The sequence below is a fragment of the Hetaerina americana genome, unplaced genomic scaffold (assembly GCF_022747635.1).
Source record: "Hetaerina americana unplaced genomic scaffold, ioHetAmer1.1.p SCAF_36, whole genome shotgun sequence".
Classification (NCBI taxonomy): Eukaryota; Metazoa; Arthropoda; class Insecta; order Odonata; family Calopterygidae; genus Hetaerina; species Hetaerina americana.
In genome coordinates this window covers 2325003-2340720 of record NW_027286941.1, presented here as the reverse complement: position 1 = coordinate 2340720, position 15718 = coordinate 2325003, and the positions used below count along the sequence as shown (strand labels likewise).

The following is a 15718-nucleotide window of genomic DNA, read 5'->3' as shown; positions in this document are numbered from 1 at the left end:
TCTGGGCCCATAACCTGTTGTGATCTTCTTGCAGCGTGGTGACGAAACAGGATTTAGGATCTTTAGCAATTATTGAGACGACATGTTCAACTTAACGTGGGGCCGGAAGTGACGTTTAAAAAAACGACTTCCTACTTTTATTCTACAAAAACAAAAGCAAACACATACAAACATCGCTCAAGCCAGCCCAAAAGAGACAATGTTACCAACCTTGTACAAAACAACAGCAACTTGATTACACATATACAACAATATTTTAGTTTATTTTGAAATGCTTTTTTTAAAGTATTAAAATGTAACATATTTTTAGTCAATCCATATGTATTAGAACAAAGATTAAGGAAAAGATTTTATAGTTCTATTTATTTGTTGAGGTAATGAGGTAAAGACACAAAATGAATTTGAAGAAGTACTGGAGCCAGTTGTCCACCTCAAGGGGGATGGCCATCTCTGGCCGATTATCCAATTTACCTACAGATTGCTGCCAGACCAACAGGAAACTGAGTCTGAGAAAAATACATACATCCTTCCAAGTGAACTGTAAGAGAAGTTGCTTTAGGACCTATTTCTTAACTTGTCATCCTTCTTTATGCCTCACAGTTCCACAAAAAACTTAATAGACTAGAATAATGCTTTGGTTTCTTTAAAATAGTAATGCTATCCTTGCCTTTGACCATAAACAGGATCCCCATATGGAAAGAGTAATGTGCTCCCCACATTGGATTTTCTTGCCTGTTAAAATGTATTATATACCATATGAAAATGAGTGGAAAAATGATGTGACATCTGTTACAATGGTAGGATTACATTTTATTCCTAGGGATAGCAGTGATGGTGATGTTAGTGAATCAGAAGAAGAATCAAGTGGGGAGGAGCCTGGTCCATCTGCAAATGCTTCTGACGAAACTTCAGACCGTGAAGAAACATCTCACAACTTGCAGGATTTAGGGATATCACCTGGAGATGCATGTAGAATAGATAGAGGGGTCTTCATTGACAAACATGGCAAGTTATTCGTATAGAACTTGTATTGATACCTTGATGATATTTTAAAGCACATTACTGTCTAACTATCATTTATTTTTGTATTGAAACCACTTTGTAACCATTATCTTGTCTTAGGCATCCCTGTCATCACATCATTCAAAGACCTTGGCATTTCATTTGACGATAAGCTTATAGTAATTCCTTATTTCAGATAAATCAAATCTGGAGTCCACCACAGATTGTTTTAATCCTCTATAGATTTTCTTAGATTACATACCCAGTAGCTATAAATATTACAATGATTGGTGTGCTTGCTCCCATTCATGAATATTGCTCCTAAATTTTATGGACTGTTTGTCCCTATAATTTACATTTTGGTGCACATCAGTAGATGGCTGCATTGACATAGTTATTGCTGGATCTCTCTCAGTCCTTTAAATTTGTCAAAGGAAACACCTTTATGTTTTAACTTTGGCTTCAACCTTGTGGACTTTGACATAATGGACATGACTACAATTAATTGTGACATTGTGTGTAGAGTAACTAGTCATCACATCTTGTTCCTCTAAAGACCCAAGAAATTTGCAGAGTAAGAGAATGCCTTGGTAGCTTAATTTTCTGCATTACATTTCTGTTATTGCATGATATTTTTTTCTTGTTTTAAGCACGTTATCAATGGTGTTTTAATTCTGTTACAATCTGATATTTTTCGTTTGAAGTTTCATTTGGTTGAAGACTGGCTTTTCAGTTGGTTTAGACTGGCATTAACACTGAATATGAATCACTGTGCCTTTTTAGGGAGGCAACCATGAAATGTTGTCTTAGAATAAGGCTCAAGGGGGGCAACAAAATTACCTTGTACTGACTAATTTGGAATGTGCCAATAGTGGGCCCATTTTTAAGGCATTAAATTTGAATTGTGGTTCACTTAATCTTATGTATTGGTGAATTTGCTGTATTAACTTTCTTTCACATATATATGTATGTGTTAGCACATGATTTTCATGGTCACTTTTTGATATGGCTCATAAAATTTGGAAATAGTATGAACTAAAAGAATTTATTTTCCTTCAGATGATTCTTTGGACTCTGGATTGGAAGCTGAGAGTGGCCGTGGGGGGTGTGGTCCAGGGGATATGGTAGCCACCTATGTTTTGTTAGACTCTCGTGATAGATTAGAATTTAGCCTGACTCCAGCTGCTGTAAGGGTGTTAACTGACCTTGCCAGTGCCTTCAGTAAGACAGATGGACCATTCCACTATCCAATTCGTCCGTTGACTCTCATCCCTGCTCCACTCACATTGGAAAATGAAGTGGGACCAGGTTGTGTTGTAAATCTTGTCACACGAAATCTGGTGAGTTTCAGTATGTGAAATAAGAGTATCATTATATTCTGATTATAATAATGACCTAAGCCATAACTATGTTTTCATGAGAAAATTTGAGAAAATTTTTATATTGTCATGCATAATATTCACCTTATTTTCAAACTTCCTGCTTGCACAATTTTATCCCTTCTACTTTCGTGATGCAATAATTATGCTCCAAGTAAAGGGAATCTCCATATCGTCCCTAAATATTTCTGTATATGTTTTCAAAGCGGAAGATATGATATTCCATGGGAAAAAGACTCCACTTTTTATCATTCTTACCATTTATCTCTTTAACCTATGAAATATACACAGATGAGGTTTCAAGAACTTGGTAGTTGCATGTTATCTTTTTATTTCTCTGTTCTCCCTTTGTTTTTACTAAAATTGCTTAAATGTGATTGTAAAATTTTTCATAGAAACAGCCCACTTTGCCAGGTGAATTAATAATCTATCATTTGAATGCATCTTAGGTTTAGTGTGTATTAATATGTAATAATTATGAGGAATTTGAGCATCCTGATCCTTAATGTTAGTTGGGGATGATTTTAATATAAATAGAAATGATGTTAATTGGTGCCAGACCACTATCATTCATGTGCATCAAGATACTAACTCGGGAAACTGTCCAACTAGTTAGCAGATCATATCCAACTTCAATGGATAATAATAAAAAATTGTGCAACCTAAATTTCAGAAGTGCATTCATTGGGCCCTCATAAAATTCATGATATTATTCTTAGTTTAGAATTAAAGCTGTGGAGAAAAACATCTTCAATGTGTCAATCCCAATAATGCCAAATGGATTTTGCTGCATGGGTATCTTCAAAATCAGTCTCGGAGATAGGTTCCCAAATGGCTGGAGCTCAGATATCAAATTACATGTTTTACCTAAGGTTTTGAAACAAAATATGATTTGTTTGTCGAAAACAAAGGGATAAAAATGCATGATTATTAATTGTGAAAGTTTTTCTTCCGAGTATTTAACCAATGAAAAGTACCTAAGTTATGGACTTCTTCTTGTTTGCACTGGATTAGTTCCTTCCACATTCCCTCTTACCTTCTAATAGCCATTCTGCAGCCTTAAAAACTTATTTTCTTCCTTCATGTACCCCTCTTCTACTTACCTAGCATTCTCCCTTTTATGACAATTGTCAGCACCTCACTATCTGTAAATATTTCCTTTACTTATTTTTCTGTCTAGTTTGGATTACTCCCAACGACTCTTATCTTCTCCTACCAAAGAGATGTTTTCATTATTAGTTTTCCTCTATGGTCAGCTTATTTTCTTCAGTTTTCTCCATACCCAGCAGTCTCTCTATGCTCATCTACTTGCCTGAAAGACTGGTTTTGTCTCTGTACAGTGATGAGTTCTGTGGGTCTTTACTTTTTTTCTTTACTTCTTAATATATTTTGGGGGCAAATCTAGAATTTATGCCAGTGGTTGGCAAGCTGAAATTGATGCTCCCAAAGCCATTCCGTAAGCTATGTTGACTTTTATCTCACCCCCGCAGATCATGATATAATTTGTTGGATCCAGATGTCCTGCCAAATGCTGCTGCCGTTGTTGAGGCTGTTTCCATTTTAAATTGCACCATATTTGCCCATAGATACCTGCATGTTATCTATACAAAAAAGGGATGAGCATTATTTACTCGTAAAAAAACCATATAAGTCAGTACTCCAAACCAAGTTACCTATGAATGCATCAATCCCAACAGCTCAATCAATATTTAATGTTCACTTCATGATGTTTCACTATGGTTGATCATATGCGATGAATAAAAATTTTTAAATGAGGGTCCACTGTACTGTATTCTAGTACAGTGAAAGATAAGATTTTACACATCATCTTTTTGCTGAGGAAATAAGTGGAAAAAAAAATTTAATAAACTTTATCAATTAGTAATTTTTTAAATTACTTATTAAGTTCTTTAGCTGTTCAAGAGAAAGTCATTAGTTTCATGTGACTTTCAGACTTGCTTAAAGGGTGGGTACTGATTTTTACTTACAGTTAGTGTTAAAAATACTCTTTTCCTTACTGTTAATGAAGAATGCATTTGAAAATACTGGAAAATGTACATTAATGTTTAATGCCATCAAAGACATTTAAGTTGAAGAATTTTACATAAAGTGTTACCACTATCTTGGGTGAAAACTTCTTGTGATATTATTTCAGGATGGGCAGGATAAATTAGCAATGTCAGTAGCTTATGAAAAAATAGATTCCATTCCAAGTAGTCCAGCATCCAGTGGTATGTTGATTGATGGTAGTCCAACAGAATCAGATATAGACTTTGAGAGGTGAGTAAAATTGGCTGTCATGTGTGTTTCATTTGTACATTTTTCTAAGTAATTATTTTACTCCAGGGGAAATTATTAAGCCCAAATGATGGTAAATAAGTGGGAATGGATCAAAATGGATTCTAAAATAATGTTGTGCAAGATATTAAATAAGTTTAAAAATCATATAAACGTGCCAGAAGTGCTTTCAAATCTTCTATTGTTTGTAATATATATCCATTGCTTCCCTTTAGACATTTTGTTTATGCACATACACATATTTAATGTACCTACACGCATGCATGTATACGATCTAACATATTTCTTGTAAACATTTGTAAGTATAGTCACAAGTATGACAATGGCACAAAAAAAGTACACTCAAGATTTTGATCCTTGAATATTTCGGTGTTGCAACTGCTTTAGCTGGAAGTAAAAGTTGAGAGCAGAAGCAATAGGCAGGAGAGGAAGGCTAGTGTAGGAGAGGGAAGAGGCATAGAGGAGGTTTCAAGGAGCAAGTGCTGAGAAGGAGAGTTGACAAGAGATGGACTAATTGGCTAATACAGGAGAGGCAGAGTTTAAATTTTATTTTGTTAATTATATGGCGTGAGGGAGTAGAGTGGGATGGGGAAGAATAGGTGATTTGGGCTGGAAGGAAAGGAGTGGTGAGATGGAACAAGTTTTATGGGTGGGTTTTAAGGGGTTCAGTTCGGATGTGTTGGTAGCGAAGGATTTAAATAAGGGTTTAGTAGATTTCAATATGTTAGACAGATATTTGGGTCATTTATTAAGACAGAGGAAAATTTAGATAGTAGGTTAGTCATTATTTTGTGGTTAGTCAGAATAAGGAAAAGGTCTTTGTGGATATATTTGAGGGACTGAATTCCTCGGAAGTCAGTAATGCAGACAGAGAGGGGTGTTATTATTAAGAAGGGAAGAATTGGGAATATGTATTTGTTTGCAGATTTTTTTATTGAACAGGGAATGGGATAGCCATGATTAAGGACAGAGTTGTTTGTGCATTTACATACTCATACACTTGCTTAAAAATCACAGTACCTCCACAATAACAGCTGCCACCTACCTCACAATTTGTGGGTTGAAAAATTATGTTGATTATAATTATATTTGATAAACTTAAGTTGACCGGCTACTTTCCTGTGTAAAGTCCCTTCACATACCTCATTTGAAATGGAAACAAATGGAAACCATTAAGTTTTTACGAAACTGTTAGATCTTCAATACCAATTGCATTCAGATGGAGTCCCACTTAACCTGGTAATGTGCACCTTCAGTGTCAGGAACCACTCCTTTAAAGAGCTAATTGGGAATGAAGTGTTTGAATGTTTTTATTTGATAAAATACTTATCTCCATTTTAGCATTTACCAGTTTTATCCATTAAAATTTAGTGAGCCTTTCTGAAAATATGGAAATTGGAAAATGTTGTAAAATTTGTGTCCAATCAAATAACCTCTTTGCTAGTAATCTTGTGCCATACAGATGCTGCATCAGCAACAAATTCTCTAAGATTACTGATAATGAGAGTGTAAAATTAATAAAAATTATACATGTACCAATCAACACTGCCTTAACACCTCAATAAGGAAATACATTACACGTAATATGTGGGTCCTTCAATAAGTCCTTAGAAAATCCAAGAGATGGTTCTTGTAGTATCAGGGAAGGTTTTCTTTTAGTAGGTTTCATCTCTCACTAGACTGATGCTGAAGTTTCAGCTATATCCATTGTGAGGTTTCATTTTCAGTCAACTGAAGCAGCAAACTTGTTTATTTAGAAAAATGTTAAAACAATGATTGTCAAGCTTCCATTAAACACGTCTATTAAAAAGGCTTTCACACCAAAAGAGATTAAAGCTGAGTTGGATTAAGTTCATGGTACATCTGTTCTTGTATGACTCTTCATAATGGGGTAAATGAGATTAAATATGTCCATACATCCACAGATGAACATCATTAGGAACATCCAGTGTAAGTGACTTCCTCGGAAAACTCTTCTTCTGACTTCCTCTGTCGACTACTCAAAACCATATGGTGGACAAAATCCACCGTATGGTTTTGAGTGGTTGGCGATTCAAAGTTTGTGAAATAGTTCAGGCCACAGGTATGTCACAAGGTATGGTTTTTTCAATTTTCCATGAAAAATTGGGTGTGAAAAAAACTCAGCAAGATGGGTGCCATGTTTACCCTCTGTTGAGAATAAACTCAATGATGTGATCAGTTCAGAGGCTGGATTGGCACCTACTGTCACAATCCTGACAAGTTTCTGCATTGATATATAACTATGGATGAAACATGGATACATTACTATACTCCAGAGACAAAGTAACTGTTGAAACAGTGGGATTCTAAATATGATCTAAAATTTAAAAAAACCTACCCAAAATTTGTTTTTCAATATTTTCCCAAAGACTTTTTGAAAAACCCACATAAAATAGATTAATGAGTGATATAGGAGTAACTGAATGTCTGTGTATTTAGTACCATTTAAACTTATTCAGCATTAGTTATTTCATTTACATTTATTTTTGTTTTTTGGGCTATGATTTTGTATTATAATTTTCTAAAAGATTGACATATGTGAAATAGGAAATTTAAATCAAATAATCTCTAGATACATGAGGGAACCCAAAAATAACTGGAATTATTTTTTTAAAGATATGAATTTAAATTGGGGGATCGGGTTGGTGCAGTGGCTAACATAGGGGCTTCCAATTGAGAGGACGGGGTTTCATATCCTGGAAACAACAAATATTTTTCAGTAGTATCCCTACTCCTACTTGAGGTGCTTTGTGGAGAGCACTTGGAGTGAGTATGACGTCCGTCAGATGGGATGTTAAACTGCGGATCCCTTGGTGCCTTTTGACAAGAGTAGGTTAATTTTGAAACAGGGTATCTCTCCACCCTTCCTTTAATGGCGCAAATGACCTTAGCTGTTGGTCGCTTCCCATAAAACTACTACTAATTAATGAATTTGTTCAATCTGAGATTCCATTTCTGGAAACATGTTTCAGACTCATTGGTTTTCTTGCCTGACGGCTCCTGCCTCATTTTTTTCTTTAGCGCTTCCATTCCATCAAAATGTTGGCCTTTCATGTCCCTCTTTATTCAAGGAAACAAGAATAAATCACATAGGCTAGAAAGTCATGCTTTTTTTGCTAAAAATGGTGCACTGAAATGGCTGCAAGAGCCATTGCATTGTAATGGTGGAAAAACCAGTCCTTCGACTCTCACAAATCGGGCCTTTTTATTGCGCACTGTTATGCAATGTTTTTGAAATCTCCAAAAAGAAAACCTGATTAACAGTCTACCTAGTGGGATGTATTCAGAATGCACTATTGGTCCCACATTGAAAAAACAAATGAGCATCATATTGGGTTTTGATTTCACTTGACGAGCTTTTTTAAGCAAGGCAACAATGAAGTATTCCACTGGCTTGATTGTTGTTGACAGATGTCCTGAATGATATTTGTCATCAAGTGACTTTTCTCCTTCTTTGAAACTAGAAAACCATTGGTGCATTTGAGTTTTTCCCATAGCATAATCCTTGTAAGCTGTTTTAAACATCACAACAGTTTCTGCAGCGTTTTTCCCATGCAGAATGCAAAATTTTACAGCGGTGTGCTGTTTGCTTAAATTCCCTATGACCAAAAATGAGAAGCAAGGGAAACTGCTTCTAGAAGACAATTTGTTGTGACTGAGCACAATATTCCCAGATAACAACAATGCCTGCTCAGAACTCAAAACGATTTGTGCTATGTTCACCTAGCAGAAGAAATGCATACCACGTAAGCTCTACCAACCGCAGCACTATTCCGGTTATTTCTGTTTATCCCCTCATAAATGGTGGTAATCATAAAGACGCCTTTTTTAGAATGGGTTCTTATTAATATGTAAAGGTTTGTTGCCATATGTTTCCATTTGTTACTCATTTAGTGGAATTGAAACATTTTCTGGAATCCTAAGCAACTTTTATATTAGTTTACTAGGGGATATTTCTATAGTTTATTAAAAATATTTATATTCCCTGCCATTTAATTTAGAGATTATGAATTATTCAATAAGAGCAATTGATTAGTTCCTTCTATGGCTGAAATTATGTGAAATAAATGATTCCTTATGGCAAATGATAACTTTGATAATGATAACACACATTTAATTTGACAGTTTTGAAGGCGGATTCAGTACTTCAGTAGGAGTCAGCAATCTTCCATCCCCAGTTATGAACCCTGCAGAAGAAACCGTGACTAAGTTGTACAAGAAAGTGACTGAGGAGAGATTGGTCATTGAAATGGAAGGTAAGAGTATATTTTTAGTTTTTGCAGATTTAAGCTCCAACATTGAACTCTTATTAATTTAAACTATGTATATCCTAATTTGAAATGGTGTGTAATATGAGAGTTCTTTGGCCATAAGCAAAGGATCATTGGTATCATCATGATTTAAATTATTCAAAACATGTTTTAATTGAAGTTTGGACTACCATGATTATGAATCAATCATGGACAGTTTGGTTCAAGAATATCTGATAAATATAATGTATTAAATAATAATTGATTCTCTACAAAACCCATTTCTAATTGGAGCAATCAAGTATAGTGTCATAAAATCAAAATTGTTTGCCAGAAATTTTGGATGCCCATTGGAAAATCATCGTGACTGCAATTTAATCAACCCAAACTTGAGTATGATAATGGATAAAAAGGAAAAAATATGAATAAACATCATTATTCTTATTGTAATTGGTCAAGTATCTCATTAAATACAGTGAATCTGTATTCAGTGACCTTAGATTGTCCAACTTGATCATTCAATCGACATTTGCTCAAGTCCCAACTTTAAAGGTGAAACATGGACTTAAGTCTAGGTTTGCCTTAAAGAATAGTCCATCTGTAAACCATGCTCCTAAATGAATACAATATAGCTGCATATACATATAGTTATTGTTTTGGAAATAGTAGCCATGAAAGTAGGGATTCGATGAGCGATGAAAGCTCACAGATTTGCATTTTGAAACCATAATGGACAAGTCTTTGGCTTGACCCATTTGTATTAATCAGTTAATGTTCTGTTTTAGTATATTAGAGTCTAGTAAAGAAGTAATGCACTTAAAAAGGTTTAAATCATTCAGAAAGACTAAAAAAAACATGTCACGTAGTATTTCACAAATTTTACGAATATAAAAAACAGGAATGGGACCAAATGGCTCCTCAGGTGGGGAAGGGAAGGTGTTGGAGCTAATATTATTAAGGGACAACCAGAGACGTGAAATTCTAATAGTTCTTGAACCAAATAAAAAGCCTTCCATGAATTTAAAGGCTTTAAATAGTGGCAGAACTGACTTATGATGTGTTCATTACAATTTGCTGTGTAAAATACTTGAATAATTACCTTTTCACAGATGGTTTATGGGTTAATTCAAGACTCAACTACAATTTGCATATTTTTTAGGTTTTGAAAAGCTTCAGATCTTATTGCCACAGCGAGCAGTTAGCAAATTGCATGTTCTTCAACCTGCATTAAATGGAACAAGATATTATGTAGTGGCAAGTGTAGAGCTTCTTCATAGTCGTCGAAGAATTATGGTCCACTCTGCTCTTCAGGTAAGTTCTAGCCATATTCATTTGTAAAAATTCCAAATTTTTACCTGCTGGAAAATGATTACCTTTTTAGCCGAAGAAGAAAGTTTGGCTCTATTCAGATGTTTTTAGTGTAAATGTGGGATTATGATACAGTATTATACATTCATGCATTGTTTATTCAATGCATTATAACTTTAAAGATAAATAGGATTAATTTTATTATTATTAAACAAAATAATCTATCATAAAATTGTTACAAGTATCATCTATTTTCATTTTCAAAATAAAAATTCAAATGATTTGCATTTTGTTTATAATATTGTTTACAAAATCATATGTAATTCTCAACAGAAATATTTGTTTTATAAGGAATAAAATGATATGCAGAATGTGGATAGTTGAGATATGCATAGATCAATCAATCATTTTGACCGCAAAAGCTTAGTAAATTTTATTTTATTTTGGAAAATCAAAGTATTCATAGTAAAAATTCCAAATTTTTATCCTTACATGTCGATCAATTATTATATTTGAGACTGTAGTTTTCATGGCTTTTGAATATTACCATTTATTTCAGATTCGAAATGAAACCTCACATGCATTGGGACTCTTCTACTGCAAATCTTCACTTGATGCTGTTGAAGGTGCTGAGCATATTGGCGAAAGTATCAATCCATTTGAGGACAATTTGCGTTTTGCTGTGCTAGGACCTCAGCAAACACTGAGTGTTCCACTCTTTATTGCTCATCACTGTGCTCTCTTAATTCAGCCAGCAGCTTATACAGAGTATGTTCATAAATTGATTTTTGAAATCATAAATTTCACTATGCAATTGAATTTTCAGGTTACTAGATTGATATTATTCAAACCTTAAGAGTATTCTGACCCATAATTTTCCTTGATTGAACCATGCAAATGATAATTAGGATAGGATATACTCTGCTTTGATCCTTCCATGCTTCATTGAATACATAATCTATAAATAATTAAGTGAATATTACTAAATTTACTGTTCCCAGTACCGAGTACCCAGGTGATAGCTACAGAAAAGAATCCTTTCACGCCACTATGGTAATCAATCATGATCCTAGTTATAGTGGTGAGGGTATGCCTCACTTCTTCTTAAGCCCTACAGCATATGAAATTCACGCAAGTGGGTAGGGGGTAAGCTCCTTTCCTAGTGTCTTTGATGATTTCCCAGACATATCATATTCCAAAATCATACATCTGGTTAAGGCAAGAGGTGTTCCATATCTTCCAGATTGGAAGCAGTAGGTAACTGAATGCTCTAGCCACTAATATAACCTACCCCACCAATAATTAAAGTATCAATTTCTCTTTTAATCAATCTGGCATTGCTGAACTCAGGGATCTTATTAGTCACTGTATTTGCCTGAATTGATGCCGGACATCCCAAAAATCACTAGCATATTTTTGGGAAAGCAATTTTTTAAGATTTTGTTTGAAGTATTCTGGGTATGGATAGACGACATAAAATATATAATGGATTACATTTTTACTGTTTATTTATTTAGAAAACCATTACATGCAGACATTTAATCCCTTCTGATTCCTTCCAGCACTACTGAAACAAAAATTCCACCTTCTATTTCCTTATTAACTCTCTTCCATTGATGCCACTCCACATGCCTTTTCCAAAGAACTCAAGACACAGAAAACATATATATCACCCTAGTTTACTGCCCTAATTTGATACACCAAATCTTTAAAAAACATAAATTTATAGAATAATCAAGTTTATTTCCCCTTTCTCCAATTTACAACATAAAATATATTAAATTAAGTTTTAAACATCCTCAACCAATGGCCTTCCCTCTATTTGTAAATAAAATATTTTTAAAATTTCTTTCTGGAACAAATTCAAATTAAAAACCTATTCTCCTATGTCAAAGATCCAGAAATCTTGTGTATAGTGAAGTTGCTGACCTTCTTGGAACAAAAATACACCACCACATAAAGGAAGCAACAACTATTCATCAGATTCAAAGAACATGTAGTTCATTTTCTGTTCATTTAGTTAGTTTTAGTTCATTTAGAACATTCGGTCCATAGGCTGGAAAAATCCAACCAGCTACTCTGTATCTTCTGCAGACATATATATCTTTTTAAGAGTTCCTACAACCTTGACCCTTACAAATGCATTTTCATATGCAGAGCTGACGGTAATTTAAATTCATACTTGGGCCTCATTGTCTCCCCAGCTTCAATTTAGCCTCATGGATTCAACCTCCTTCAGTAATTTGAACTGCATGGAATGTTATGCTGATGTTTTCCTTTGGGAAAGATTTTTTTAAATCACCTAAAATAATTCCACAAATATCGACTGATGTTATTTAGGTACTTTTAATTTCATTCTTTTGTTCATCAATGTTACTTTAAAAAGGTAAAACAAAAAGAGCAAAGGAAACTCAATAGAAAGTTGAATAATTGTTTTTAAAATCTGAGCACAATGGAAAAGAACCCTTTTCTGAATCTATCAGTATATATCTTCCATTGTGAATGGTGAAGAATGATTGCAAATGAATGGTACTCCAACTTCATTCAAATTTCATATAGATCTCTTATTCCTGTATGAGAAGTCGCATTTACAATTTTGTAGCATTAGGCCTTTTCTATTTAAATGTATTGTACCTGTTTGTATAAACAAATTTTAACCATGGTTTTAAATTTTTTTTATTGGACCCAATTTATTTAGAATTTTAATTTGATTTCCCCTAAGAGCTGGCATATAAAAAATGGATTGCAGTTTGCCTTTTCTGCTCCAAGAAAATTCCATCCTGGGAAAAATAATTTTATGCAGAATTAGTGACATTTAAACCTCCTCAGGTGTGAAAAGATATCTAAGCATATTGTCATATGTTGTATTATTTCACCTGTAATGTTGTCAGGTATAATATTGCCTATGTTAGTTGACCAAAACCAAAATAAGACATGGATTCTATATGCTAAAATAAACAATTATTTTTTTGGTTTCTACTCAAGTATTTATCGCCCAAGTGAGACATCTTTATGCTGGCAGGACTTGGCTGCTGATCTCAATACCCCTAAGGATATTTGCTGTCAATCTAAAAAGGATAATGATTCATCAATATTTTCAGTGAGGGTAAGTGAATGTTAATAATTTTTATTTTTTTACCAGAAACTTAGTTATTGATAAAAGATTTCTACTTATAATAATAATAACGTATCAGTTGATTGCAAAAGGAAAGATGTGTCATATAGGGGTCCATCAGGCTGTAGAATAATCATTTTCCTCTGGAAAATCTACAATTTTTAAAATCTTATTGCAGCTTTCAGAATTTATGAGGATAGTAAATGCTCATATAAAAGCTTTTTGGCCTTGCGATTACTATTATCTCATTTACCTAAAATATTCCAGAATCATAAATTTCATTATTAAATATCAATTTTTTAAATCCCAGGCATAGTCTCTGATTTTTAAGATGACATCCACAATCATGCATTCGATAAATAGGTGTTCCTCAATGTTTACTCATTAACACCTTTTTAGTTTTGTGTTTAAAAAAAATTCTAGTAAAGAACTAAAGCCTTTCTAATATTAAAGAAACATTCTGACTGCTATGAAGATAATAAATGAATAATGGCTGACAGGGCTGCAGTTGTCCTTTTAGTTACATCAGCCTTAGCTAATGATTATGTTATACAAAGTGCTTTTTGTCTGCCGTCACTAAATTTTTACAAAGCTTCTAAAATAATGCTGTAACATCTATAAAGAAAATATCAACACCAAATATCTGTGAACATCTGTATTTGTTTCCCTTCAATATTCACCAGATAGGAAAACAGAAAACTGCTTTGCCAATGCATGTATCAGGTCCTCTTTCTTAACCTTATCATTGCTTAACTTACCGCTTACAGATTAATAGAGATTAAATGTATCTTCCAAAAAGTATTTAACTCTCCTCTAAACAAAGTTATAGTTTAGAATATCAATAAAACCTTTGGGGTTGAATTTTGAAAACATAGGAGTAATGGGAACATAACAGTTTTATGGAATTTAGTCTTTTAGTTGCCAGAACATCCAAGTTTTATATATTGCATTGCTATACATGTAGGTTTGGTAACAAAGAGTGATCATACATTTTTTATTTGCATAATTATTGTGCATTTATTTTATCATATATCGGCTGTTTACTGAATATTGCATATATGGTACAAGTTTAATTGATTTGACTCCAGTATTACATCAATGATATTAATTTATTATTTTCAGAGAGAGTGACAAAAGTTTGTTTGCGCAATGAATTTATTATTTTATAATGGTGAATAATATCTTTTCTGCTTTTAAGGCTGTCTGTGAAGAAGGAGTTCCTGTTAGTAGACCTCTGCCTGGTTCAGCGCGTCTTGTTCCTAATTATACCATTCGCCTTGTGCCTCCTTTGCAAATCCACAATCGCCTTCCATATGCTCTGGAAATTAATGTGCCATCGGTGGATCTAAAGTCCAGAGTGGAATCTGGTGAAGAGGTCAATGTTTATTCACTGAGTCTACTGAAAACACATACAATACTAGTTGAGGTAAAATCCTATTTCTTTTTATTAATTCTCTCTGTAGTCGTTTAAAAACATGAATGCATATTACTAGGTTGGTGCACTGCAACTTCTTCCCTATACCAAAGGGAATATGAATCAAAATGTGAATAGGTTTCCCATTCTGAATGCTTTCTTTAGGTACATATTTCTGAATGCCCAAATTGTAAAATCATGATTATTTGCGGCATCCAGGTAACCTAACATACATCCCTCTCCCAGGTAGGCAAATTCAAAAAAGGTCCTTTCAGGTATTGTACATATTGTTCTTTCAGGGGACTGTTTACCTATCCATAAATTATCCTTAAAGCATTATTGATCATTAAGCACTTTCTGCTAGTTTTCATATTTTTATTGTATTTTTCATCACAAATATAATGCCACTATTTCTTTTTCTACCAATATTTTAGACCAAAAAAGAGAGAAAATATGTAGAGAAATGGGCAAAAAATGACTATAATTTCATTGTGGATTTTGTTGTTGTATTTTTAGTTAGGCTAGAACCATGAAATAAAATAATCTGATTCATGCTGCATACAAACATTATTTTATGTAAAACAAGTTGTCACATCTCATTGCTAGCTATATCTCATCATTATTTTTCTGAATTATTTAACATTCAATGGCATTGCTTGACTGTCTATAAGCTATTTTTTGTAATGATGAAACCAGGAAAATTTGATTGAGAGTTAAACAGTATAATTAACCTGAAATATGCATTTTCTGAATTAGATTTGACCAGCGGCCAGCCACCTACCAATCACGGAAAAGAAAATATGCTAAATTGAAATATTATTTTGATTGCAATGAAATCAATCATCTTTAGAAAATAAAAATATTAGTCTTGCATCTGCATATGTAAAGGTAACTAAATATGTGGAACTTTTATTTCTCATTCCATTGGTCC

At 33.6% G+C, this 15718-nt stretch overlaps 1 protein-coding gene across 3 annotated transcripts in view; it reads left to right on the top strand.

The window, feature by feature from the left end:
• Positions 1-15718, top strand: part of LOC139691480 (intermembrane lipid transfer protein VPS13A-like) — a 140309-nt gene that overhangs the window by 75659 nt on the left and 48932 nt on the right. For all 3 annotated transcript variants that reach the window (XM_071589321.1, XM_071589320.1, XM_071589319.1), the window contains exons 38-45: positions 821-1005; positions 2062-2342; positions 4537-4661; positions 8826-8956; positions 10110-10261; positions 10818-11026; positions 13244-13364; positions 14572-14799. In XM_071589321.1, coding sequence (XP_071445422.1) covers positions 821-1005; positions 2062-2342; positions 4537-4661; positions 8826-8956; positions 10110-10261; positions 10818-11026; positions 13244-13364; positions 14572-14799 — 1432 coding nt within the window. The remainder of the gene's footprint in view (positions 1-820; positions 1006-2061; positions 2343-4536; positions 4662-8825; positions 8957-10109; positions 10262-10817; positions 11027-13243; positions 13365-14571; positions 14800-15718) is intronic.